At 37.1% G+C, this 26290-nt stretch overlaps 2 protein-coding genes across 3 annotated transcripts; both read left to right on the top strand.

Annotated features, from left to right (window-relative positions):
• Positions 1 to 2404: 2404 nt before the first annotated feature.
• LOC149002320 (uncharacterized) lies at positions 2405 to 5334 on the top strand. Of its 2 annotated transcripts, none has more exons than XM_089137416.1 (2): positions 2405 to 2670; positions 2922 to 5334. In XM_089137416.1, exon 2 carries the CDS (start codon positions 2930 to 2932, stop codon positions 4346 to 4348), a length of 1419 nt encoding a protein of 472 aa, XP_088993542.1. In that variant the 5' UTR covers positions 2405 to 2670; positions 2922 to 2929; the 3' UTR covers positions 4349 to 5334. The 2 variants fall into 2 exon arrangements, with proteins under 2 accessions (XP_088993542.1, XP_088993541.1); XM_089137415.1 differs by having other exon boundaries at positions 2848 to 5333.
• Positions 5335 to 7531: 2197 nt separating this feature from the next.
• On the top strand, positions 7532 to 16849 carry LOC149002319 (putative protein S-acyltransferase 20). Its single transcript, XM_089137338.1, has 5 exons — positions 7532 to 8131; positions 9149 to 10646; positions 10787 to 10870; positions 10965 to 11087; positions 14986 to 16849. Exons 2-5 carry the CDS (start codon positions 10470 to 10472, stop codon positions 15007 to 15009), a joined length of 408 nt encoding a protein of 135 aa, XP_088993464.1. The 5' UTR covers positions 7532 to 8131; positions 9149 to 10469; the 3' UTR covers positions 15010 to 16849.
• Positions 16850 to 26290: the final 9441 nt, after the last annotated feature.

Raw genomic sequence — 26290 nt, 5'->3', positions numbered from 1 at the left:
AGTGTGCAACCTAGAGTTTAAACCCCACTAAAGCATGCAATTTGTAATTTTCTCAAAATGAAAACTATATCAAAGAGAGCTTTGAGCTTTAGTATTGGCTACTCTGCAAGGGGATTGTGTTGCTTTTTTGAATGACATGAGGTGGTGAAGTGCCGAAAACTTTTTTTTTTTTGCCAAATAAGTGCTAACACTTGTAATTCATTATCCGGAGCTGCTCTATGGGGCTTCTTATTGTCACAAAAGAAAAAGTTGGGGAAGGTGCGGCAACAAAGTTGGGATCAGCTAGCTAAGGTGGATAGTAGATTTAGCTCATTCTTGCCTTAACTTGATTTAAGGCTTAAGATTCTTGTCCCTAATTCTAAGCCCTGATGATCAAGCCAAGTCCAATCAGCCCTAATTGTTTCTGATTAGGCTAGGAAGGGAAAGGGTTGGCCTTGACCCTCTCTTTGTACATGTGCTTGTTTTTCCCTATATCCGTAATTGGTCATATCCTTAATTGGCTCTATTTCTAAAGCTAGCCCTAGCCCTAGCCCTAGCGTAATGCATCAATTATAGAAAGTATGCTAACTAAATCTAAGATCCCAATTGAACAATGAAACTTCTCAAATCTTATAAAGTTTAAAATAAAATAAAATAAAAATTCCAACCCACAATTATTACATTTTTTTATTTTATATTTTGGTGGGAAGTCATAAGTATTACATTTGATATGATAATATCTTAATTATTATATGTAAAATCAAAGAAATAGAACTTTTATAATTTAACTTATTATTAATGCTCTTTTGGTATCAATTATCATTCTTAATTGTGAGAAATTTTCATTATTTTAAATTGTTTGGCATCTAATATCATTTTTTTAATTTAAAATAATAAAAAAACCTCTAAAATTCATAATAGACTTTGTGTGTATTATGGATTATAATTAAAATTTGGGTAAATATCACTTACCTCCCCTCTTAACTGGACAAATAACACTTACACCCTCTTAGTTGGATAATATCACTTACCTCCCCTCTTACCTAGCAAATATATCAAACACCTTCCTTTTGTTAACTTTCTTGGTTATATTTAACTTTTACCGTTAAATAATTTTTTAAAACCCCAAATACCCTTAGCTAAAAACATTTTTTTATTTTAAGCCTTAAATTACTGTAATCACCTAACAATTAAAATACTAAATTACCCTCAATAAAAATAATTGTTAAAAACCAAAACACTTTAGTTAAAACCCAAATTATCTTTAATTATTAAAAGTCCAACATACCTTTTTTTTTTTTTTTTTTTTTTTAAATCATCAAACAATTAAAAAAACCCAAAATAGTAGTATGTGTTTAATTTTATCAAGATACTTTTTTTTTTAATTGCATTTTTAATTTTACCAAATAGAAGTACCTTTTTTTTAATTGTTTGATAATTAAAAAAAAATAAAAAGGGTATGTTGGGCTTTTAATAATTAAAGATAATTTGAGTTTTAACTATGGTGTTTTGGTTTTTAATAATTATTTTAATTGAGGGTAATTTAGTATTTTAGCTGTTAGGATGATTACGTTACTCTAGGGTTTAAAATAAAAAATATTTTTAGCCAAGGGTAATTTGGGGTTTTAGAAAAATATTTAACGGTAAAAGTTAAATTTAACCAATAAAGTTAACAGAGGGGAAGTGTTTGATATATTTGTTAGATAAGAGGGGAGGTAAGTGATATTATCCAACTAAGAGGGGAGGTAAGTGCTATTTGTCCAGCTAAGAGGGGAAGTAAGTGATATTTACCCTTAAAATTTCATTCTCTTTATTTATGCAAATGTTTACTTAAAATTTTATAGTTAAGATAAGGTAAAATAATCAATACATATTATTTTATAAAAAATTATATATTTTTTTCTTTTGTCTTTTTGCACTTGCTCACTGTCATTTTTTAATAATTTTTTATTTTGACATATTAAACTTATTTTTCATTCTATAATTTAATTTTGACAAAATTCACAACACCATTTTTCATTATTGACCAATAATGAATTCGTGTACTTAATTTTTTTAAATAGGTATAATAGAGAATGAGAATTGATAAAAAAAAAAAAAGAGCCTAAATCTAAATTGTTTAATATGAAAATATAAAATAAAGAAACAAAATGACTTCCAAGATCAAAATGAATGAATGAATTTTGGTCGTGAATTGATCGATTAATGTAACGTATCCATGCATACAGCATAACCAGTACAGTAGACATCTGTGACCCAGCACAGTCTCTGTAACTGAACCATGTTCGGTTCACGGGGTCAGGTAGATTCGCGTTGGGCCGTCCTCAGATTCAAACCGGAATTATATATTGACCAAACTAGCCTCATACTCTTATTTAATTCTGCGTCTTTCCTTCTCTTCCGAAATTAAACAAAATTAAAACCAAACGCCCGACCTAAGGCACAGGCGCACAGTGACGCCTGCGCGCTCCCTCTTTGGCTTAACCTGAGGCAGCAAGCAGAGTTCCCCATGTGCTAAAGCAAACGGAAGAAACCCAAAACCCGTTTCAGTGCCGCTAGGAACTGAACTAGAATCTATTCCCTCTATGCCCATTCAATCTGAATCTTGCTGCATGATGAATGCACTGGTTGACCAGGAATCCCTTCAATGATCCCTTGGATAGGAATGTCAAAGATATACCGGAAACTCAGGTATTCTTCGAACTCTAGTTGTCTTAGCTCTCTTTTCTATCCATTTCAGACTCTTCGTCTCATTTGCTCTCTCAAGAACCGAAAATTCACTGAAGATTCTTGCTTTTTTTGAATTTTTTGTTCGAAGCAACTCTAGTCGTAAAAGTGACTGGTTTTCGTCATTTTTCTGTTTTGCAGAAATGAGCCTAATTTGTATAGATCGAGTTCAATCGTTTCTCAGGATCTAACATTTTTATTGTATCAACGTCCAGAAACTGTCATGTGCAATAGAAGTGCCAACTCTGTAATCAGATACTTCATCTCTAAGTTTGCATATGCGGGTCCCGTCAATAGTGTTTCTCGATTGTCTTCTACGTATTCTACAGGCGCTTCTCCATCACCAGCGTCATGGGAAAGCTCCAATTCTAGTGAAATACCTTGTCTAGGGGCACGTAGCATAGGTGTTCGTGGTAAGTCCCAAGAGAGTAGAAAAGGTTTTGATGTTGCAACCAGGAGAAAAAATATGAAGCATAAATTTTCTGCTCGCAAGCCAAGCAAAGAAGTGTCCGACTTTGTTGAGTTGATTAAACAAGGAGAAGACTATATGAAATCGGAGCTCAGTCAGAGAGGAAAAATATCACCTGCTTTAATTTGCGAGGTTATGCAGGTCTTGAACTCTGAGAGAGTGCCGGCATTACATTTCTTCAATTGGGTTAGAGAGGCTCAGCCCGAAATTAACTGCAATTCTCATATTTGGAGCCTGGTTATTGCTCATCTTGGTGGCTTGGGAAAGTATGATTCAATGCTTCTTTTATTTAAAGTTCTTTCGAAGAAGAGGATTTGTCTGACAGAGAAGGCATTTGGGTTTTTGCCTCTTTCAAATAAGAATGGGGCTTCGGTTACAGGTTCTGTTAAAAGACTGATAGATATGTTAATTGAAGCTGGAGGCTCATGTCGTGGCTCTGGCATTTATTCCCTGATTAAGTTGCTATGTGCTTCGAATGCCTTTGACCTGGCAACCTTTGTGATGGAAGAGACAGATAGGAAGACATCTTATTACAACCTAATGATCTGGGCTAAATGTAGGAATGGCAATTTTCAAGCAGCACGGGATGATTTGGATGACATTAAGAAATTTGGTTGTCACCCAAATGCTAACTCTTATAATTACTTGCTCAGTGGACTCTGCAAGAATGGACAAATTGTTGAGGCTTGTAATCTGCTTAATTCTATGGAAGAATCAGGGTATATCCGAGATGCTCTGACCTTTGAAGTGCTTGTGTATCATGCATGTAGACTTCAAAGGGTGGATCTTGCTATGGAGTTCCTTAATCTGATGATATCATGTGGTTTAGAACCTCGCCTAACGACACATGCTGCCTTCATCAAGGGATACTTCGATGCTGAAAGATTCCAAGAGGCTCATAAGTATGTGGTTGATATGAGTAACAGGTACAAATCTTCAGCCAATACAAATTACAGCCTGCTTGCAAGCTTTCATCAGCAGAAAGGGTATGTTATTGAAGCCCATGAGATTCTTGTTGAAATGATTGGGAAGCGTCTGAAGCCCAACTTTCGAATTTACAAGAAAGTATTAAAGGATCTTTCTAAGTTACGGAAGGCAGAGTTGGTTACAGATTTAAAGAGAAGATTCATAGAGTTGGTTGTACCAAATCAACAGCAACAATTATCAGAATAAATTACCATCATTGCTCTCTTTTCTTGCTATTTGAGACAAAACATTCTGTTTTTTCAACAATCACTTCTGTCTGGTTCTTGTCTCTGGTTCATTTATTTTTAATGTTGACTTATTTGAGTTCTTCCTCAAATGCAGTCCAAATCATCCTTTTTGATTTGGTATGTTGCAGATAAGTTAGTGAGACAAGTATTGTTTGGGGTTTCTCCTTGTTTTGTTCCATATAAATGGTAGCTTGTCTGCTTGAGTTAAGATACTTTTTCATTTACTCATGTTCAGTTTTCTGAGACGATAAGTTTGGCTTGTTGGGCACTTGGGGTCATTTCTTCTAGGTTGGGTAAATTTTTGTAGGTTTTCAGCTCTTAGAGGTGGTTGGGGATGGCTCCTACAGAACCTCTAATCGTGAATTTGAATATTTCAGTTGATTAAAAGGCTGTTTCACATGACTCTATAGAATGCTGTCATAAATTGTATCAGTTTGTTTGATTTGATTAAAAAAGAAGGTTTACAGGCAGGAAACATAGCACTCAGCTCCTCTATTCATTTCAATGCTGACTGTATGTTGACGCACAGGGCATGGGATACATCAAGCGCTAGCGAGGTGTGCAGGACTTGAACCGACAATGTGCTGATGTAAACCCAGTTTTAGGGTTAGGGTTTTGATGGTGTTTTTCCTAAAACTAAGGGCTGTCCATAATTCCAGCAAATAAGACTCTTAATGAGGTGTTTTTAGACTGGTTTTAGTGCTCACGAGAGTGATCAAAGCCCAAAGGGGATCGGCGAAGCTTGAGGTAAAGGGGATTGTGGGTTTTAGACTTAGAACCTTGCTGAAAAATAATTTCAGATCTGGAAATTAACAGTAGGGTTTGGAAACTAGGATTTTAGGGTTTCGATTAGGTGGGTAATGGGACTGTGTTGCTGTTTTTGTAATTTCAGATTTAGTTCTAATGGTTTTAAAGTATGGGTGAGGGTTTAGGTATAGAGGTTGAAGATGAATTGGAGAAATTTTGATAAAGAAGATGAAGTGTAGAATTACTCTTAGGGTTTTAGGTTTGAGATGGAATTAAGGGTAGGGATGGGGTTAGGAGTTATATGTGATCCAATTAGGTAGGAAAGGTGAGGCAAGGGGTGGGGATTAGGGAGGGCCGGATGGGTTTCGGGAGGGGGGGTGTCGCAGGATGGGGAGAGGGTAGGGGAGGGCCTAGGGAGTATCGTAGGGGGTGGGGTTAAGGTTGTTGTGGAGGTGGGGCAGGTTGCTGCCAGGTCACAGCAGCAAGGGGGTTGGGCAGGGAAATTAGGGTGCGCAGGACTCCCGCGGGGGGGGGGGGAGAAGGGGAAAGGGGTGGGTTGCCTTGTGTGGTAGGGAAGGGAGGGGAAGGAGCTGGAGTTACTTTACTTGGGTGCTGGAGAACACTTGCTGGAATTCTGAATGTGCTGAATATTGAGGAAGAACTTTACTAACATCCGCCGAGGCCCCCTCAACAGGACCTTTGGTCCACAAACTCAGTAACTTTTCATTCAATAATCAGACTAATCTTACAAAGAAAGAATAGGCCTTAATTTGTAGCCTACTAAAAAGAACTCACTAAGTGGGATTTCTTTATATATTAGAATCCCACCACATAATCTTGACCACTGAAATAAATCTAAAAATCCAAAGGTCCATAATGGACACACGCTGAAATAAAAGTTTTAATTAATTTAAACTCTAATCAGCACATGCTTAAATTCTGTTTAATTAAAACTCTGATTGTCACATGTGCTACAGTTTAAAAGAACTAAGACTCAATAACTAACTCAACTATTAACTTAAGATTGGACTCTAGAAGTTAAACTGGAATTAAATTTCAACAACTAATTAGGGTAGAAATTCCCAAAATACCCCTTCTAGGGGGTTTGGCCAGCCTAGGGAGGCTTCTTAGAGCCATATTATGGGCCCCACTTAGGGTTTTGGCCAGGGTCCAGATCGTGTTCACATCACATGCCCACTCAAGTGATGATATGTCTCATATCATAGTCATATCAATGGTCTATAGAAAAAATGATTTTGAGAATTGTATTCAGAAATACATCAATAAACTTAATTCTTCAATTCTGCAGGAATTATAGAGCAGAAATCTGTTTGGCTCAACCAGTTTACTTTTGTTTTCTGAGGGACTGAGCTGGGGAATAAGAACAAGCATAGAATATAATTGAGACACACCAATTGTCTTGTTTGTTCTGTGAGGCAGATGAAAGAATGGAAGGTGAAGAAGAATTACATTTTTCTGATAGAAACACCAACATTGGACTTCTTTTCCCAAAACATGCACAATTAGCTAATCTTATCTCTTTCTCTCTGCAGCTCTGGAGTTCAAGGGCCTATATATTTTGATGATTACATAAGTGTGCAATTATGTGATTCAGTGATCTTATAGTTCTGTTTTGTAATTCCATACACAAATCTATTGTGCAATATAACTCTAAATGTCAGCATTTACGTTAATCCACTTATTCATACCTTTGTCGCTTAGGCAGGCACCTTGTCTATGTGCTTAGCTGTAGCTTCACTGCCTTAGGTCACCTTGACAACTTTGTTGCTGGGTTATGTTACTTGCATCAAATTCTCTTCTTGGTGCTGTAGGATGGCGTGTGGATGATTTGTGTCCCTATGCAAATGAAGGAAAAGTTTAAGAGGATAAATAAAAACAAATGAAGTAGTTAAAGCCAACAATCTGAAGTCATTCTCATTATTACTTCAAAGAACCAGAATTTTATAAATTTTTTGATATTAAAATAATTCTCTCTTTTGTGGTTGTTTTCCACCCTTTTGTTTTATCAACTTAAAGGAAATATGTTCACACATAGTTGTCCATATATTTGCTCTCATGATATGAGCTTGAATTAGGTTCCTCTTATTGATAAAACTTGGTTATTTTCTCTAAGAAACACCAATGACTCTGAGCTGTGGCTGCATTGCTGCTAGCAAGGAGGAACTCCATGAAATTCATTTGTGGGTGGATTTTGGTTAAGGTTGGTTCATTACTTTCTGATTTGTTGAGGATAAGTCGCTTTGAGTAGATAGAAAACCCAAATCATACATTGGGATTTTACTTCTGATTTCTGTTTTCTGCATAACTAACTTCTCAGACAAATGTGATTCTGAGTTTGCTTCTTTTCTTTTCCTTTTTTATTATTTATATTTTTTTGGGGGTTATATCTTGAGAAGGTGTTGGCGGTTCATTAATGGAAAATGTAAGAAGTATAGTTGCCTTTTGTAGCCATGCTGTCATTACTGTTGTTTTGGTTTGACTCAATCCTATTGACTCTTTATTTTCTTGGCTTGATAAATTCTTAGAAGCGTGTAGCAAGGAGATATCTCTCACGTCCCTGTTTTTTATTGTCTGTTATCTAGTTGAAAATAAATGAAGTCATATGTGCTGGCATAGGAAATGCCTTGGTTCAGAGAACCTTTTCCAATAAGTAACCATTGGATTCTGTTGGAGTGTAGTATGTCTTTTTTTCTTTCTTTCTTTTTCCCAGAATTTTGTAAATTTTTTGATATTAAAATATTTCTCTTTTTGGTTGTTGTTGCCCACCCTTTTGTTTTATCAACTTAAAGGAAATATTGTTCACACACAGTTGTCCGTATATTTGCTCTCATGATATGAGCTTGAATTAGGTTCCTCTTATTGATAAAAACTTGGTTATTTTCTCTAGGAAATACCAATGACTCAGAGTTGTGGTTGCATTGCTGCTGGCAAGGATGAGCTCCATGAAATTCATTTTCAGTGGATTTTGGTTAAGGTTGATTCATCTCTTTCTGATTTTGTTGATGGATAAGTCGCTTTGAGTAGATAGAAAACCCAAATCATACCTTGGGATTTCACTTCTGATTTCTGTTTTCTGGGTAACTTACATCTCAGACTAATGTGATTCTGAGTTTTCTTTTCTTTACCTTATTTATTTATTTATATATTTTTTCGGGGGGTGTATCTTGAGAAGGTGTCGGTGGTTCATTAATGGAAGCTGTAAAAAGTATAATTGCCTCTTGTAGCCATGCTGTCATTATTGTTGTTTTGGTTTGACTCAATCCTATTGACTCTTTATTTTCTTGGCTTGATAAATTCTTAGAAGCGTGAAGCAAGGAGATATCTCTCACGTCCCTATTTTTTATTATCCGTTATCTATATGTTGTTGTTGTCTTTCTTTCTTTTTTTTTCTTTTTCTTTTTCCCGGGGGGTGGGGGGGGGGGGTTACTTCTAATAAGTGTATTTAGTAATTTTTTGTTTCTTGTCCCCCCGCCCCCCTTCCCTTTCTTCTTCTTCTCCTTCCCTCTCTTTTTTTTGGGTTTATTGATATATTGGTATACCTAACAAATGTTGTCCCATGTATGATTCATTATCACTTTGTGTATGTCAGAAACCCTGCGGTATATGGTGCAAATGTAGATAGAATACTATACTTTTAAAATGAGAGGAATTCACGAATTGGTGGTATTTTGTTACATGTGCACAAGGGAGCTGGAATTTTAGTAAGATTTATTGCATTTAATATAGAATCATATTGAAGGTGGCGAATGCACTTGTAGGCAATCAGACTTGAGTGGAAGTTCCCTTGATTTTAGTTATTATGCAATCCATATATTTCCAGAGATGGATGCCTGTTGCTGGTCCAAATTTTTTTTGATGCCAAGTAATTGGCTTTTTTAAGGTATATTGTTAATTCTCATCTTAGGCAATCATTTATATCTGGCAATTGGATATATTGCATTGATATAATTTATATATATTGTCTTTTATAACATTGTTGTATTACATATAGGGCATGCGTAAGGTGCTAGGAAATGATGCTGGTGCGTTGTCATCCAGGTACCCCCTCCAATGACTTGGGTTGCCTAATTGCCATGACAACCATACTGTGAATGATGGCTTAACTCAGACTGCTATGGTTGTTGATCCTAAATCCCTTGACTGGAGTTTGGTTTACTACTTCCATTTTGTAAGTGTTGTTCATGCAACTAATTGCGGACCCTGTCGTATCAATTGGTAACACTGGCAGCACAGTTTGTTGTTTAACATTTATGTTTACATGGAATATCCTGTTGAAAACCCATTTGCTAAGGGAGCATTTTACTCGTTCCCTGTATAGCAACCAGCCAATCAACTGTTTTCTCTTTGATAAGGACCAACCCGGTGCTGAAGACTTCTACACAAGCAGAATCCAGAAGGAAATTTTCGTATGCAGCCTTTACCCGTGTAATTTTCTCTTTGATGTAATACTTAAATGTCACACAGTATTCCTGTCTCATGTTTTTTGCACTAATTCTTTTCCTTTATTGTTGGAGGACATGTATCTGAGGATTCAGCAATCCTGTGGAACTACCTCATTATCCTAAAAAAATAATCAATGATTGGAGATCCGTGGGTTTGCCACTTGATTTCCATTAAGTCTTGGATTTTTTGGCTTTCTTCTTTTTCTAATGGAAAAATTAAATTTAGGCGAGTTGGGTAGCTTAATTTGATATTCCTCGTCATTGAACAGAAAAATGTGCATCTTTTTGGGGATCAGAAAGTAGTAAAAACTCACCTGCAAAATCCTTCCCCCCGGGGGTGTTGTTGCAGATAGTAGGTATTGAAGTATAGTTTCTTCTTGTTGCCTTTTATGCGTTCCTGGAGCCTTTTGTAGGAGACAGGCTAGAGGTCACAGTCATCATGCTATTCTCCATCATGGTATGATCAATCGGATATCCGAATGCAGTCAACTAGATTCTTGTTGTCAAAGTGGCTAATTTATCATAATTCACATCTTTGCAGGCACTGCCTGTGATCTTTCTGTTTATGAGGTGTACTGCCATAGACCCTGCTGATAAAACCAGTTTCAAGAATAAAATAAGGCCCAAGTCTAGAAGGTTTTTGAAGCTGAACTATTGATTCATGTTGACTCAGATTGTATTTAGATTATCAGGAAGATGGAGACAAATATCTCTATGTATTGGATCAGAGGGAGATACCTGAACCAAATTGAGAACTGGCTTTCAATTGGAACCCTTGCTACCATTTTCCCTTGTTGCCAAGGATGATGCAATTCTGCTTGATTTGGAAGAGGACATCTCGTTTTGCTCGCTATGTGATTTTGAGTTGTGATGGGAAGTGATACTATTTTGAAATTAAATCAGATTATGTATGTTTCATTAGGGTTTAGGGTTTATGTTGTATGCTATACCTCAAGTTTACTGGAAATTTCCTCTCAGGTTAGAAGGGACAGCAAGCACTGCAGGATCTGTAATCAGGGCGTAGAAGGTTTTGATCACCATTGCAGGGTTAGGGGGTCAACTCCAGTCTTCTTTCACTTCCTTTTTCATCTCATCCTCCTATAATTGATTTGTTATTTTCTGCTACTCAGTAAAGAGGAGAACTTTAGAGACAAAGGTGCATGCTCTGATTATTTCTTTGGTTGCAGCAACTAAAGCTGCTAAACAACTGTCTTGGGGGAAAAAAAAACTACACGACCTTCATCCTCATGATGGTTTCAGTTTTAACAATGGTTAGTTTCTTCCTGTAATTCCTCCCTAAAGTATATTTGGGCTGTATCAATGTGTTAGCACTTCATCATCGTCCCCACTTCCATTTTGCTGCAGTTATTTATAGGAGGAAGTGCTGTTGCCATTTTCATCCAGTGTTTTGTTGATAAGAAAGGGATTGAGCCAGAACTAGTGAAAAAGCTGCAGTATATTTCCCCAGGGAGTTCTTGCAACAATTCGGTACAGTTTTTTGCTTGAGTTGTTTCACCATATTACTCAAAGTTAATATCGTATATTTGAGTGACCAAGCTCTGTTCTTGTGAGATTGCCTTCTGCTTGAATAATTGCCATATTTACTTCTATATAGCTCAGTATAACCGTTCTTGCATTTTTTATTGTGAATATTAACTCTTGGATAAACCCTGCTCCTCTGCAGTTAGCCACCTGATTGTTCGTCTTCATAGTCTTATTAATGTATAGAAAGTCCTTAATTATTGCTTCAGGGAATGAGAACGTACAATTGCATACTGGTAGTGAAGGAAGAGAACTAATTTGAGAAAGGGGAAATCTTAAATTATTCAGATTTTTTTTCTTTCAGATGAAAGTACTGACTTTGACCTCCTAGGGAGAACCACATTTATGCCCAGACCAAGTTTAAGTGCATAGAAGGCAAAACATCCCAAGTTAGATATAAGTCTGTTGTATACTTTTTTGTGTCTTTCTTACCATCTTCCCAATTTAACATGTTGAAGTATGCACAAGTTTTGGGCTGGTTTACTGTTCACGTGAAGAGTACTATGCTAGTGATGCTACTCTACTTTATATTTCTAATGTAGGAATTTTGTTACACAAGTTTTGAGAGTTTCAAGAAGCATAGTTTCTATTTTCTGTTAGTTACTAATTTCAGAACTTTCCTTTTTTAGTACATTCAATTTTGGATAGATTTTAGGAGTTAGATTTCTATTCATAAGTTATACTACTTATTTTCTTTTTAGAGGGCAAGATGGTTTGCTTTTCAAGCTGTAATCTAGACTATTGATATTTATAAATAAGAGGCTGCGATTTTAGGAGTGCTAAGCTAGAATCGTACGCCTGTGGGATTCCTATCAATTCTTCTTCTTTATTCTCTTTTCTTCTTCTTAGTTTTTCTTGTTACTGCACTATTTTGGTTCATTAAAGTTTATTTTCTAACATGACAACAAAGCTTTTTTGAGTCAAAACAGTACTGTTCTTGGTGTTCTCTTTTGAAGTTCTCTTCGGTGTCCTCTCTTTGGTGCGTAGCCACCTACTGCTGTACTTTATCATTAGATCAGATGATAATATAAGCTGATTTTTTATACCTTTTATTCCTACTTATTCCTAAAATTTGATTGATTACTTTGATCTATTATTTTCTACAGTTCTACATCTTTCTGTAGATCTATTTTTCTTTGCAAACACCTATTCGATTATGTGTTGCAGAATTTTTTTGCTATTCTTCTTCAAATTTTGGTGCGCAATCACTTGTTGTTGCAAATAATGTGCTACTTAGGTCAGGCTTAATTACGTAAACTGATCAGGTCAGGCTTAATTACGTAAACTGATCTCTTCTATCTATCATCTGTACTTAGATTCTAGAACTTGGATCTGATTTAGAAATAGCTACATCTTCTTTTCACTTTTCAGTTCTGCATTGTGCAATTTTTTTTCTTGCTTGTTTCTACATACTGCAGAATTTTCTTTTGCCATATCATGATTTGGTTTGGTGTGATTCATAGCTAGTTCAATTCTGGTTCAAGTTTAATTGGTTCAGTCTCCATTCATAGTTGGTTCAATTTTTGTTAGTTTATTTATATTTTTCTTACTTCCTATTAAAGTCTTATTCAATTTTGGGTTCGATTCTTATTCTGTTCCAAATTTGCCATCTCTACTTTAACTTCAGTTTATCTATAGATTTGCCATCTTTGTCCTATATTTACAAATAACTCATTGAAAAATTATGGTTTATTACAATGTTGCTATTATCTTAATCTACCATGGGGAGAGTTTAGAAGTTATTTCTTGGATTTAGACTTACTAGACGAATGAAGATTATATTTACCATAATGTCTCATTTGAAATTGTTGCTTGGGATCTTTTTGTACTAGATATTGGTTGACACTAGTTGTCTACATGTAATGCTACACGTGAGGGGGAGAATGATACCTTATTCTATATCTACTCAAGGTGTGTTGAAGGTTATTATTTGTGAAGATCTTTGACTTCCCAATATGGTATTCTACAACAATACCTTTAGGCTGCGTTTGTTTGCTGGAATAAAGGTGGGGTGGGAAAAAAGGGGTGGGAAAATTCTTGAAAAATGTGTAAATTTCTTACTTTTCCTTTAAATCCTAAAATGGTAGAGTGTTTGGTTGCTTGGGGTGGGAAAGTGGGAGACAAGGTTCCTTGAATCAAGGAACCTTGTCTGCTGATGTGGCAGTTCAACTTTCCCACCCCATGCTATTTTAAAACCCCACATATTTGGTGGGATTTTGTGGGAAAGTTGGGAAAAGTAAAAAGTGGGACCCACCCCATCACTTTTCCACACAACCCTTTCCTTTCCTTTTCTTCTCCCTCACCCCACTACATGTAGGACCCACATGTTTTTTTTTCCCACCCCTTTTTTCCCACCCCACCTTTGCAAACAAACGCCGCCTTACCTACCTACCATTACTTATCCACTTGTGATCTGTAGTAACTTATACTACCTACTACCTCCTTTGATCCGTTGATAACCTTTGTAACCTACTACCTTACCTACTTTGTCCGCTGTAACCAATACTATATTTTACCTATTTACTTTGTCCATAGTAACAAATATTTGATAAGCATGCATTTATCATTATTTATTTGATTTACTTTCTCATACATAGTTAATTAAAAGAGTAATTGAGTATTTTTATGTCTTTTTCATGAATAAGGTGATTTTGGTTATTACAGATAACATAGAGCAAAATTAGCAAATATATTAGATATTGGAGGATTATAATCAAAATAAAATCATGGGATTCAATGTTACTGCCCAAGAAATGATAAATGTTGAGATCCAACTTAATTAATGCAAGGAGAATATGAATCTTAACTAAATTGAAAACAGGTGGAGGTCCAATGAACAAAATTGGTAATAAGATCTGAAAATCGTGCCAATAGGCCCACCTTGAGTATTTTGGGCATATCTCTCTCGTCTGAACTCGGATTGGGGTGATTCAAGATGCTATGGAAAGATAACGAAAATTTCTACAAGTTTTTAGTTTTGAGTTTCCCATAATTCGAATGAATAGAGGTCGAATTGATGGATAAAGAGGACAAATTAATTGTGTTCGAGATATATAAAAAGGAGAAGCCAGCCACGGAGAAGAAATGTGACAGCGAACACGGATCTTGGCTCTCACCTCTCTCTCATTGCGCAAGAAGAAGACCACAACCCTCTCTCTAAATTTCATCTTTATTTGTTTTATGAGCTTTGTTATAATGAGTAGCTAGTTCATTTTCTTTGAGATGTAGATGAGCCATTGCTTATTTCATTAATTTGATTGTTATATATCTTCTAGTTGATGTTTTTAATTGTGTTTGAGTCTTGCCAAAGATGATCTATGGCTAAGCAAACTAAGTGTGCCAAGCTTCGGCGAAGGACGATAGTCTTATGAAGATACGACATATCTAGGAAAAACCATCCTTTATTTTGAAGCGTAGTGTTATATCAGTTAGTGGAAAGCATTGGGGATTCGAAATCTTAAAGATCCTCACACATTCATAGTTAAAGTTTTTGCATTGATTAATAGTTTAATTTATTTGTGTTTTTCTTAAGTAGAATAAAAACCATTTAGATTTACTTTTAAGTTAGGTTTTGTTGAATTCAATCTTAGTATCTTAGCCTTTTAGTTTTCCGTAGTTTTGACCCCGTACTTTCTGCTAGGCGCTAGCTAGATTAGTATAAGATTTTATTTTTGATTGGGTTAGTGACACGATCAAATTTTGGCGCCTTTGCCAGGAACCAAAGCACGGTTGTTAAGATTGATTTTTGTTAATTAGGCATACTTTTTAGAGTAATTTTAGTGTTTTAAATTTCTAATTTTTTTCTTTGATTATTTAACTAATCTCTTTTTCTTTTGTTTTGTAGGTAACTTCAAGAATAACAATTTGATAATTCATTTAGGTTTTTATCTTTTATTTCTTAGATATAATTGTATTCAAGACATTTCAATTGTTATATTTGCATTACATTGGGGGTGTTTAGGTTAATTTTTAAAATCCCCATCATTGTGATCCAAAATGTGTAATTCTTGTTCGGAAGATCACATGGATTGCATTTCAGGTACGTCCTAAACCCTCTCTTTTGTTGTAGTTATTTTTTTTAAAATTTTATTTATTTAGCTTTTTTTTTTTCTATGTGTATGCATGGTCGCGGATCCCTAAACCCTGAGTTGACCCCACTTAACTTAGAGTTAGAACATACCTTGGCTAACCATAGAAGGCAAAGAACCATGGCAAACAATGAGCCTCCAATGAGGCCCTTGAGTGTGCATTTTTCATTCTTACAATATATACTCTGATTTATTGTATTAAGTTGCTTGATATAGAGGCTTCTCAGTATGAGATCAAGTATATTGTGATTCAAATGCTACCATCTTTTTATAGACTTGCTAATGAAGAGCCCTATAAGCACTTAGATGAGTTTTTAGAGGTGTCCTCCAAGGTTAAAATTCAAAACTTCTTAGTCGATGCTTTAAGCTTACTTCTTTTCCCATTCTCCCTAGGCTTCATTCTTTGGATAATGTTAAAATTTTCACTTGGATAGAAATGCAACATGAGTTCCTTAAAATATTATTTTCCATTGGTTGTACAAATAGCTTAGGAGAGTGATAACGAGTTTTTTCCCCACCATGCTATTCCTAAATGCCAATTGATTTAGTGCTTTTATGATAGTCTTAGAGACTGACATAAGCAAATGGTTGATTCTTCTTGTGGGGGACTTTCATGCACAAGAATAAGAACGAGGCATGAAATTTTTTTGAGACCCTTGGTGAAAACTCCCAACACCATGCTTCAGCAGCTAGGTTGAGATTCCATCCACTAAGCAACTAAATGAGCGGTCTCTATGAGATCAATCCTACCGTTGGGATGAGCACTAAGGTTGACTAACTAACAAAGAAATTGGACCATCTCTGGTCATTAGGACAACAAACACCATCTCTCCACCTAATCAAAATGAAGTATGTGCTTTATGTTTTGGCATTTTTCACAATTTCATTGATTGCTTTTGGCTGCACAATACCTAAGTTCACTCAAGAGTATGCACATTTGGCCCAAGGAGTCTCTAAACTAGGCAATGATCCATATTCCAATACCTACAACTCAGGATGGAGAAACCACCATAATTTTTCATGGCGAAACCCAATGCCCAATCCCTCTAATCAACTACCTTATAGGCCACTTTATTCATTTAATATGCAACAGCCTATAGGAATGAGCATCCATTAGCTCTGTGACCCTTATAGAATTCATCATTTGAGGATAAGGTACTAAAGGCACTTAGTGAACTACAACAAAACACTCAATCATTGCATTCCCATTCTCAGTCTAATAAAAAATTGGAAACCCAACTTGGTCGACTGGCTAATGCCATTTGTAGGGGGGAGGCTAGTTAGTTACTTAATCAACCAATAGGTAACCCTAATCTTCAAATTGGGTCTAAGAAAGAACAAGTTCAAACAGCCTTTATTGTGATACGCAATGGGAAGGGATATTATGCACCTTTGCCAACTCTTAAGCCATTGTCTATTCTTTGTTGTGATACGAAATGGAAAGGAATATTATGCATCTTTGCCAACTCTTAAGCCGTTGTCTATTGATCTTGAGAGTCAAGAAGATGTTGATTTGATTCATGAGAATGGTGATGATATATACAAGCTTAGTAAAGAGATTCTACATGTGAGTATCCTCCATCAATTTTCTCGTAATGGGTTGCACATTTTGATTGTGGAGGGTCCTACTCTTGTCTTACACATCAAAAGCCTCTTTTCCTGAAGCTCTTAAGTCTTCGATTTTAGATTCTAGAAAGAATGCTAAGATGTAGGAGATGATTGACTTATTCCAACAAGTTCGTATCAATCTCCCACTATTTGATGCTATCAAGTATGCCCTAGCTTACTTCCCGTTATGGAGCGGATCTGCTCCTTTACTGTGCACTTATTCCCCAGTTTTGGTGTTGAACTGCTTTATAGCTGATGCATTTTTCCCTAGCGAGGGTTCTTGAGAACGAAGATAGTAATTTCGTTACCCAGTGTATTTATCGATTTGAAGGGAGTTTTGCTTGGATTTTGAGGAGGACCTGCCTTGCACATTTATTCTGCCGGATCTTGCATCGTCTGCTTAGCCATCACCCTCTGGCACATCTTGGTATTATCACATATCTCATCTATGTTAGCCAATATAAATCAAGGTTAAAGCGAAATCCCCTTTTCCCAGTCACACTTTACATTTACTTTATTTGCACATTTTTGTTTTGATTTTTTGTTTTATTGGATCTCTTTGCATGCATTCTTTCTTGGTTGTATCATCTCTGTTTTCTGTGACTTCATTTCTGTGGAGCTCGATAAGATACCTGAGTATGCGCCATCATGAACCTATTCTTACCCCCCACTTCCCTCCCACCCTCCTTCGACCCCTGCATCTTCTGTGACGGCAACCCAAACTCTGCCTCAGCCGGCGTTCAGCTACCTTATGTAGCCGCCCAATTTGATGTTTATCTACTAATCTCTCCTTGGACACCCTCTTTGTCTCCATTTATTCTCCCACTTCATCTCACCTCATCTATTTATTGGAGAAGATGGTTCGGTCATCCTTGTCACTTAGAATATCTACATCTGATTTTCAACACTCTCTGTGTTAGTAAAACTGTGGTCAGATCCTTCGTTGATAAGGATATCATGTCCAACCCATCTTCTTCTTCTTCTTCTTCTGTCCCTCTTATCCACACTGATTATCTTCATTTCCTCCCCAATGATCCTTCTGCGGAGAGATTAGGCTGCGGATTTTGCAGCTAAGATAGACATCCCTGTTCGCCCTGTTAGCAAGGTTACCTTGTCCTCACTGTTGCTGGAAGAGATCAGGATCTCAAATATACCATCATTGGTTGGGTCCCTGATGGCATCCACATCACCTACTCCGAACTTCAAAAGATGATTCAAGGTGGCTGGAAATCCAAATCTGTTGAAGTCGAAGGTTTCCATCTTGTCGAAGGAGCTCATGACAAATTCATCATCAAATTCGACAGAGTTAGAGATCCGAATGTTGTTCTATTCTCTCGACCTTGGTACTACAAAAACCATATTATCTTTATGCAACCATGGAACCAATCTATATACCTGCTAGTCTTGCTACCTTTTCCTTAGGAATCATGTGGGTCCAAATTACCAACCTCCATTGGAGCCTTCACAAACCTGACATCCTTATTGATCTTTTCTCTACTGCTGGTCATGTTATTGAACTGGAGAATCCAGAAGGCCCCATTGCCTTAAACAATCTCCCTGCCGCTCGCATAGCCATCCCTTTAATGCTTGATCTCACCACTTCTGTCATCTTTGAAATCACCCCAAACAAAAAAACAGATCATCCACTTGACTTTGAGTATCTCCCATCCAACATTTGCCCAAATTGCATCAGAATTGGCCATAATTGCATTGATTGTCCACACAAGAACACAAAAGAGCTCTCCCAATCAATCTCTTCCACCTGAGCTGCAGAAAAACTGAAACTCAGGCTCCCCACAGGTGCCATACCTGCTAGAAGAGCAAGTTCACTTGTTGACATCGAGTAGGATCTATGATGATCTATTCCTCGGATCAATTCCTTTTAACCCTACCGATCTAAATGGTATCCCTAACCCTCCCATCCAAGCTCCATACACTAAAGACAGACAACTTTGTATTCTCGAAATCCTTCCTTTGGATTGCTCACTCACTCAACCTTGAAATCCCGAGGTATCGATCGTTGATGATCACATCCCAATCAACATCATTGAACCACTGAAGGATAGAGCCCAACTGCCTGATGAATCCCCCACTGAATTTGAAAATATGGAATTCACAATTACTCCTCCAACTGATTCCAGCTCCCAACCCATTACAAAGCTATCTCTAGCTACCCCAAATGACCCACAACACTTGGTAAATCAAAGCACCATCCACTCTCCCATCACTCCACTCTTTCAACATTTTCAATGGATGATCCAACAGGTTCAAAATCAAAATTTTCAAACAACACCATCCAGCCAATAGAGCAACATCACCTTAGCTGAAAATATTAATCACTCTTGCTCAAAGGGGTGGTCCTCACTTTCCCCCCCACACATCTACCCTCCCTCCTACAAGAGAAAATGCACCATCAAAGAAATTGGGAAGGTTCTAGTCATCCCGATTTTCTCCTTAAGAAGCAAAAGACTGCTGAATCTGAGGTGTCGATGGCAAACCGTCAATTGCCATCAAGGAAGCCATGATGACCTATTGCCTGAATTGCAGAGGGCTCGGCCAACCCTCTACACAAAGAGAAATCAAAGTGAACATCCATAAACTGAGGCCACATATTGTGTTTTTATCTGAAATTAAAAGTTCTACTGTTTGTCCTAGCTCGTTCTCTAAGAAATCAGGTTTTGATTCTCATTTTGTTATCCCCCCCCCCCTTCACAATAGTGGAGGTCTTCTCTTATGTTGGTCTACTGCAGTTAATGTTCATGTCTTATGGTCCTCTGATTGGTGTATCCATACTCATGTATCTTACAACTCCATTCAATGGACAATGACTTTCATTTATTTGAGTTCCTATAGTAACATTAGGAAATACCAATGGTTAACACTTCACAATCTTGCACAATTTGTTGATAATGCATGGCTTTTATGTGGTGACTGGAACTCTTACCTTTTTGAACAAGATAAACTTGGAGGTTTAGCCCTTAAACAGCATCGAACTAAAAATTTTCAAAATTTCACTTTTGATGCTAACCTTGTACCTTTACAAGCCCATGGGAACAAACACACCTGGTGTAACAAACAGAAGGGGAAAAAGAGAGTCGATTCTGTACTTGATAGATACTTGGCTAACACACTCTGGATTAATATCTTTCCTGAAGCCTTTGTTAAACATCTAACTGTTACAAAATCAGACCATTGTGCCATTCTTCTTCATCTAGACCCCCCCTCACCGAATACCAAAAAACCATTTAGATTTGAACAATTCTGGTTACTTGAACCATCATTCTTACACATAGTTCACCAATCTTGGTCTTGTCAATTCAAAGGATCCTCTTCATACATCCTTGCATCCAAACTCCAACTACTCCAACAGAAACTCAAGAAATGGAATTGGTCCCATATTGGTGACCTACATAAAAATGAATCGCTTTTTAGGATGGACATTGACAATCACATGAAATGTCCCACTAATCTAAGAGATTCACATTGGGAAATCAAAGAGAACCAACACCTTGCCTCACTTAGACTCACCCTCAATCAGATTGATCAAAAATGGCTCCAAAAATCTAGAACTCAATGGGTTCAATTGGGAGATAGAAATACCAAATTCTATCACACAACAACCATGAAGAGAAGAGACAAATAGAATCAGATTTATCAACTATAACGGCATCTGCTGTGAAGATTCCAATCAGATTGAGGCTGCATTCATCTCACACTTCAAATCTATCTTCACCTCAACTAAACCGAGCTTTGATGAGTCCTACCTTGATCCCATTAAAAACAGAATCACTGATGATCATCTTAACATTCTTAACTCTCTCATCACTGAAAATGAAATTAGAAATACACTTTTCAGCATCCCTGAACAAAAAGCCCCTGGCTCCAATGGATTCTCTAGTGGATTCTACCAATTTTCATGGGAAATCTGTAGAAAAGACATCATTGATCATGTTCATAACCTTTTCAAATCATCAACCTTCTCTCCCATCAATCACACTTACATCACTCTCATCCCCAAAGTTGACATTCCCACATCTATTAACGACTTCAGGCCAATCAGTTTATGTAATGTCAGCTACAAAATCATCACCAAAATCATGGTCAACATAATCAAACTCATCCTCCCATCAATCATCTCATTTAACCAAAATGGGTTCATCAAAGGTAGACATATACAGGACAACATCCTCATTGGACATGAGATTATGCACAAAATCAACCAAAGAAGAAAAGGAAAGAGAGGTATCATGGCTATCAAACTCGATATGAGTAAGGCTTATGATAGACTTGAGTGGTGTTTCATTGAGAGAGTTCTAAAGGCATATGGCTTTCCCCCCAATTGGATTCAATGGATCATGTTTTGCATAACTTCTCCCCAATTGTCCTTTCTCATCAATGGCAATCCATCCAAAAACATTAAGCCTGACAGAGGTCTTAGACAGGGAGGCCCTCTCTCTTCCTATATTTTCGCTTTATGTGCTGAAGTCCTATCTTCTCATATTGAAGAAGCTAGATGGAAGAAGAAAATCAGGGGTATTAAACTCAATAATGGTGGAGAAAGCCTATCCCACTTAGCTTTTGCCGATGACCTCATTCTTTTTGTCCAAGCCAACTACAAAGAGATTGCTCAATTCTACAAAATCATCTCCCATTACTGTCAGGCTTCCGGTCAAGTCTTGAACTGCCAAAAGACCAGAGCCCATTACAGCAAGAGTACCCCCAACTCAATCAAAAACAAACTCAAGGAAAAATTCAATTTGATACCCACTTCTGAACTTGATATTTACCTGGGTATCCCCCTCTTCAGTGGTAAAATAAAGCATCTACATTGTAACAATCTCATACAAAGAGTCAATCATAGACTCCAAGGTTGGAAAGCCAAGCTCCTGAGCTATCCTGGGAAATCTGTTTTGATTCAATCAGTTACACAAACTATGCCTAGCCACTACATGTCATGCTTTATTCTTCCAAAAAGAACTCTCACAACCATTGAAGCTGCCAATAGAAATTCTTTTGGTCCAATGGTGACAAGGATCACATTCATACCATTGATTGGAAAACCATTTGTCTTCCAAAAAGCTATGGTGGTCTCAATCTTAAAGATCTCGAGTCCTTCAACTATGCTCTTCTAGCTAAGAAAGCATGGGACCTAATCACAGAGAAAGATTCATTGTGGTACAGAGTCATGAAAAGCAAATACTTTGATAATTGCAGTTTCCTCCATGCTACTGCCAACTGAAGCTCGTCTTGGGGTTGGAAATACTTATAAGAGTCCGAGATGCTATCAAGAACAACCTTTTCTTTCAAGTGGGGGGGGGGTGGAGAAACTATCGATCCTTGGTCATCGAGATGGATTAATCCTAATCAGAAATTACATGTGCTTCACCCAATCCCACTGGATGCTCCTAAGAAAGTCTCTCACTTCATCAACCATTCTACATCATCTTGGGATGTCCACACTGTGAAGAAATGGTGACCCCCAGATGTAGCTCAAACCATTTTGGAAATACCTTTACCTTCAATCAAGCAACAAGACTGCATCATTTGGGATCAATCCCAATCGGGGAACCTCACAAGTATCTTTAGTCTACAGACTTCTCGTCTCAAGAAACAACAAGGTTCACACCCATTGGAAGAAGCTTTGGCACCTCCCTCTCAACCCTCAGATTTTACACTTCACTTGGAAGCTGCTCCATGAGAAACTCCTAACACCTTCCCTGCTCAGAAACAGAGGATGCGATATTCCTGATAAATGCCCTCTTTGCTCTGATGTTTTGATTGACATTAATCATATTTTCTTGAAATGTACCTTTGTCAAACAGATCTGAAGCAATTTCAAAGTATGTTGGTGGATACAAAACGCTGACATCTGCGACCAAACTAAGAATTGGATTTCCAAAATCAAGCATCATTCCAAGGAAGAACAAGCATTATCTCTCCACCTCACTACACTCTGGATTATATGGTCGAACTTCAACGGGGCAGCTCACGGTCTTCCCAGCAAAACTCATAAACAGATCTGGCGACTTGCGTGGAATTTAAACTCAGAATACTTGCAACTTTGTCAAAGAAGAACTCAAAAATCGAAGCAGCACCTGAATCTTAAATGGTCTCCTCCCTCAGATTTCATTAAATTTAATTTTGATGGCTCTTCATTGTTGGATACATCTAGCAGGTTCAAATCCGGCATTGGAGGTGTTGCTCGAAACTATCTTGGTCATCACCTCCTCGGCTTTGCATTCCCATGTGGCAACATTTCGTTATTCAAGCCGGAAGCTGAAGCTTTAAAAAAAGCCATTCATCTTGCCATAGCAAACGGTTTCAAGAAAGTGATATTCGAAGGAGACAACAAAATTATCATTAATCTGCTCAATCAGCCATGCCCTTCAGTGCCTTGGAAGATTAAACACATTTTAGATGACATCAAGTTCCATATTGTAAATTTTGACTCTATATCCTTCATTCACACTCTTAGGGAGGGGAATTTTGTGGCTGATAGCCTAGCCTATTATGCTGCCAACTCCTAGTCCCTCATCCCCCCTCCTCCCCACCCCCCCCCTCATCCACTGGTTTATGTACTTTGATGCCTCCGGGAATTATTTCCCTCGAGGCTTTTCTTTCAAATAAATTTCTTTTGTTACCAAAAAAAAAAGTATGCCCTAGCTTATGCTAAATTTCTAAAAGATTTTTGCACCCAAAAGTGTAAGTTGAGGACTCACACACCTAAAACTGTGCACTTAATTGAACAAGTTAGCTTAGTAATTTCCAACCAACTGCCCCCGAAATTTAAAGATCCGGTACACCTTTAATTTCATGTGTCATTGGAGATCTATCCATAAGTAAAACATTGCTTGATTTGGGAACCAGTGTGGATATTTTACTTGGTTTAATTTATGATAGGTTTGGTCTAGGAGATTCGAAACTCACTGATGTAATTCTACAATTAGTAGACCGTTCAATCAAATGACCTCGTGGGCTATTGAAAACGTTTTGGTAAAGGATGAAGATCTATATTTTCCTGTAGATTTTCTGATCCTAGATATGGACAATACAACTACCAATAAGTTACCACTAGTCATTCTTGGATGACCCTTTTTAGCCACAGCGAATGCTTGCACCAATTGTAAATCGAGTGTCATGGACATATCATTTGGCAATAAGAAACTTAGAGTCAACATTTTCAATACATCCTTAAGCCCAAATAGGGATGAAGAGTGCTTTGCAATTAACCTTATTGATGAGGTAGTGACTGATTATACTTCAAACATGCTTATTGATGATCCTTTACAACATCACTTGACATTTGGGGAATTTGACCTGGATATTGAGGAAGTCAACACATTTTGGACTCTTCTACTCCTTTAGAGCAGTTACCAGTTACAATTAAAGTCGAGCCTCTACTTCCATTAGTTGCATCTCCCCAACCCTCATCCCTCGTATCTCCTCCTAAGTAAGAACTTAAACCTCTCCCTTCCAATATAAAGTATACATTCTTAGGGAAAAATGAAACCTTGTCTGTCATTATTTCTTCTGATATATTACCTAGGCAAGAAGACCAACTTTTAGGAGTGCTTTCTGAATTCAAGGAAGCCATTGGCTGGTCCTTAGCTGATCTTAAGGGCATAGACCCTTATTGTGAGGATGGAGTGAAACCTCGTAGGGATCCTCAACGTCATTTGAATCCTACTATGAGAAGGTAGTGAAAAATGAGGTGATTAAGTGGTTAGATGTTAGAATTATCTACCCAATTCTGATAGTGAATGGTTCAGTCCTACTCAGGTTGTTTCTAAGAAATCCTGCGTTACTGTGGTTCCGAATGACAACGATGACCTCGTCCTAACTCGTACTAGTACAAAGTTGGTGTGTCTCGCATCGATATCGAAAGTTGGACAAAGTTACCAAGAATGTCACTTCCCCTTACCATTTATTGACCAAATTTGGAACCCATAGACCGGACATACTTTAAAGGTTACTAGTTAGCAACTAAAGTTGTATGTGGATGGCCTTGTTGATGGCCAACTTATTGAGGAGTTGGACCTAAAAGACTTGCCTCAAGATTCTTCATAAGTCTCTCACTCGGGCCTGGGTTGAAGACTCTAAACTTAGCGCTTTATAGGAGGCAACCCATTTGTTTATATGTTATTTTTTTATTGTTCTTTGTTTGTTAGGATTTGTTGTGTATGCTCTATCACAAACATCGGGTACATTCTTTCCTCTATTTGCTTCTATTATGTTATTCTTTTCCTTTCCTATATATCTTGCATGCCCGAGGTCCTGCATAATTTAAGTGGGGGGGGGGGGGGGTGTCAACTCAAGTAAGACTTGTTGATAGTTGGTAGAGCATTGTCACAAAGATAAAAATTGTCCAATTTTTTAATTTTTTCTGGCTTTGGTAAGATAAATGTTTTATTTTTTTTCTTGGATGCAAAATGAGAGTTAAGGGTTTTAGAAATCCCATCTGATGTGATGAGCACCCTCTTGAGAGAATATTAATGGGTTTACATTTTAAGACTGAGGTTGAATAAAAAAATAGGAACTCCAAGTAGTCCAAAAGGTTTGACCATCTAGTTGTCTTGTAGTGCTTTATGCTTATGGTGACAAGTTGAAACCGATTTTAGACTATTTAAATGTGAATTAAATTGAAGTATAATCTAAAAAAAGAAAGAAAAAAATCTTGCTAAAGTTTAAAGTTTAGACCTCTTTCTTAGTAACTAGGTCTCGGTGTCACCAACATCGTGCCTTGGGTCAAACAGTTGGGGTGTCTTTTGGTCCAGTCTTGGTCTATAGCCTATTAGGCTTCAAGTAAGTTCGAGGGGTGTTCTACATTTAGTCCCTTAACACCATCTGGCTTGAGAGCGGCTAACCCAACATTCATTACAAAGACCATCTAGAAATTTTAGAGACAAGACATTGCACGGACTAGAATTGTTGAGCATTAAATAAATAAGTGAATTAATGTATTGCTTATAAAGGTGAAATGTGTAGAGAAGGATCAATATTGTGAGATCTTGAGTTCTTGGTATTACTTGGTACCTAGATTAGTCTTGTTTGAGGGTGAGCGGTTGAGGCTAAATATAGGAGGAGACTTGCTTGATTGAATTGTTTGCATAGAGCTACATAAGAGAGGGTGTAAAGAGCTTCAGTGTAAAGAGGTGTCTATATTCCCTTTAATCTTTAAAAGTGTCTTTGTTTGGATTCTATCTTTTTACTCTTACTATTGCTAGAATGATTAGAAAAACACTTAAAATTTTGTGTGTATATTCTATACAAACACTCACGAGACACAGCTCGTCCACTAGGGTAACCTATTTAAAGGTTTGTTGCATATGCTAAGTACAGCCGTGTGTCCTACAAACGTGATTTAGGTTTTATTTATTTATTTTAATTATTGTTTTTATTGTTTCATTTTGCTTGAGGACTAGCAAACACTTAAGTGTGGGGTTATTTGATAAG

Source organism: Hakea prostrata, chromosome 10 (genome assembly GCF_041222555.1).
Source record: "Hakea prostrata isolate BN-2017 chromosome 10, UWA_Hpros_2, whole genome shotgun sequence".
Taxonomy (NCBI): Eukaryota; Viridiplantae; Streptophyta; class Magnoliopsida; order Proteales; family Proteaceae; genus Hakea; species Hakea prostrata.
The sequence above is the reverse complement of the archived record's forward strand: the minus strand, read 5'-3'. Positions and strand labels throughout refer to the sequence as shown.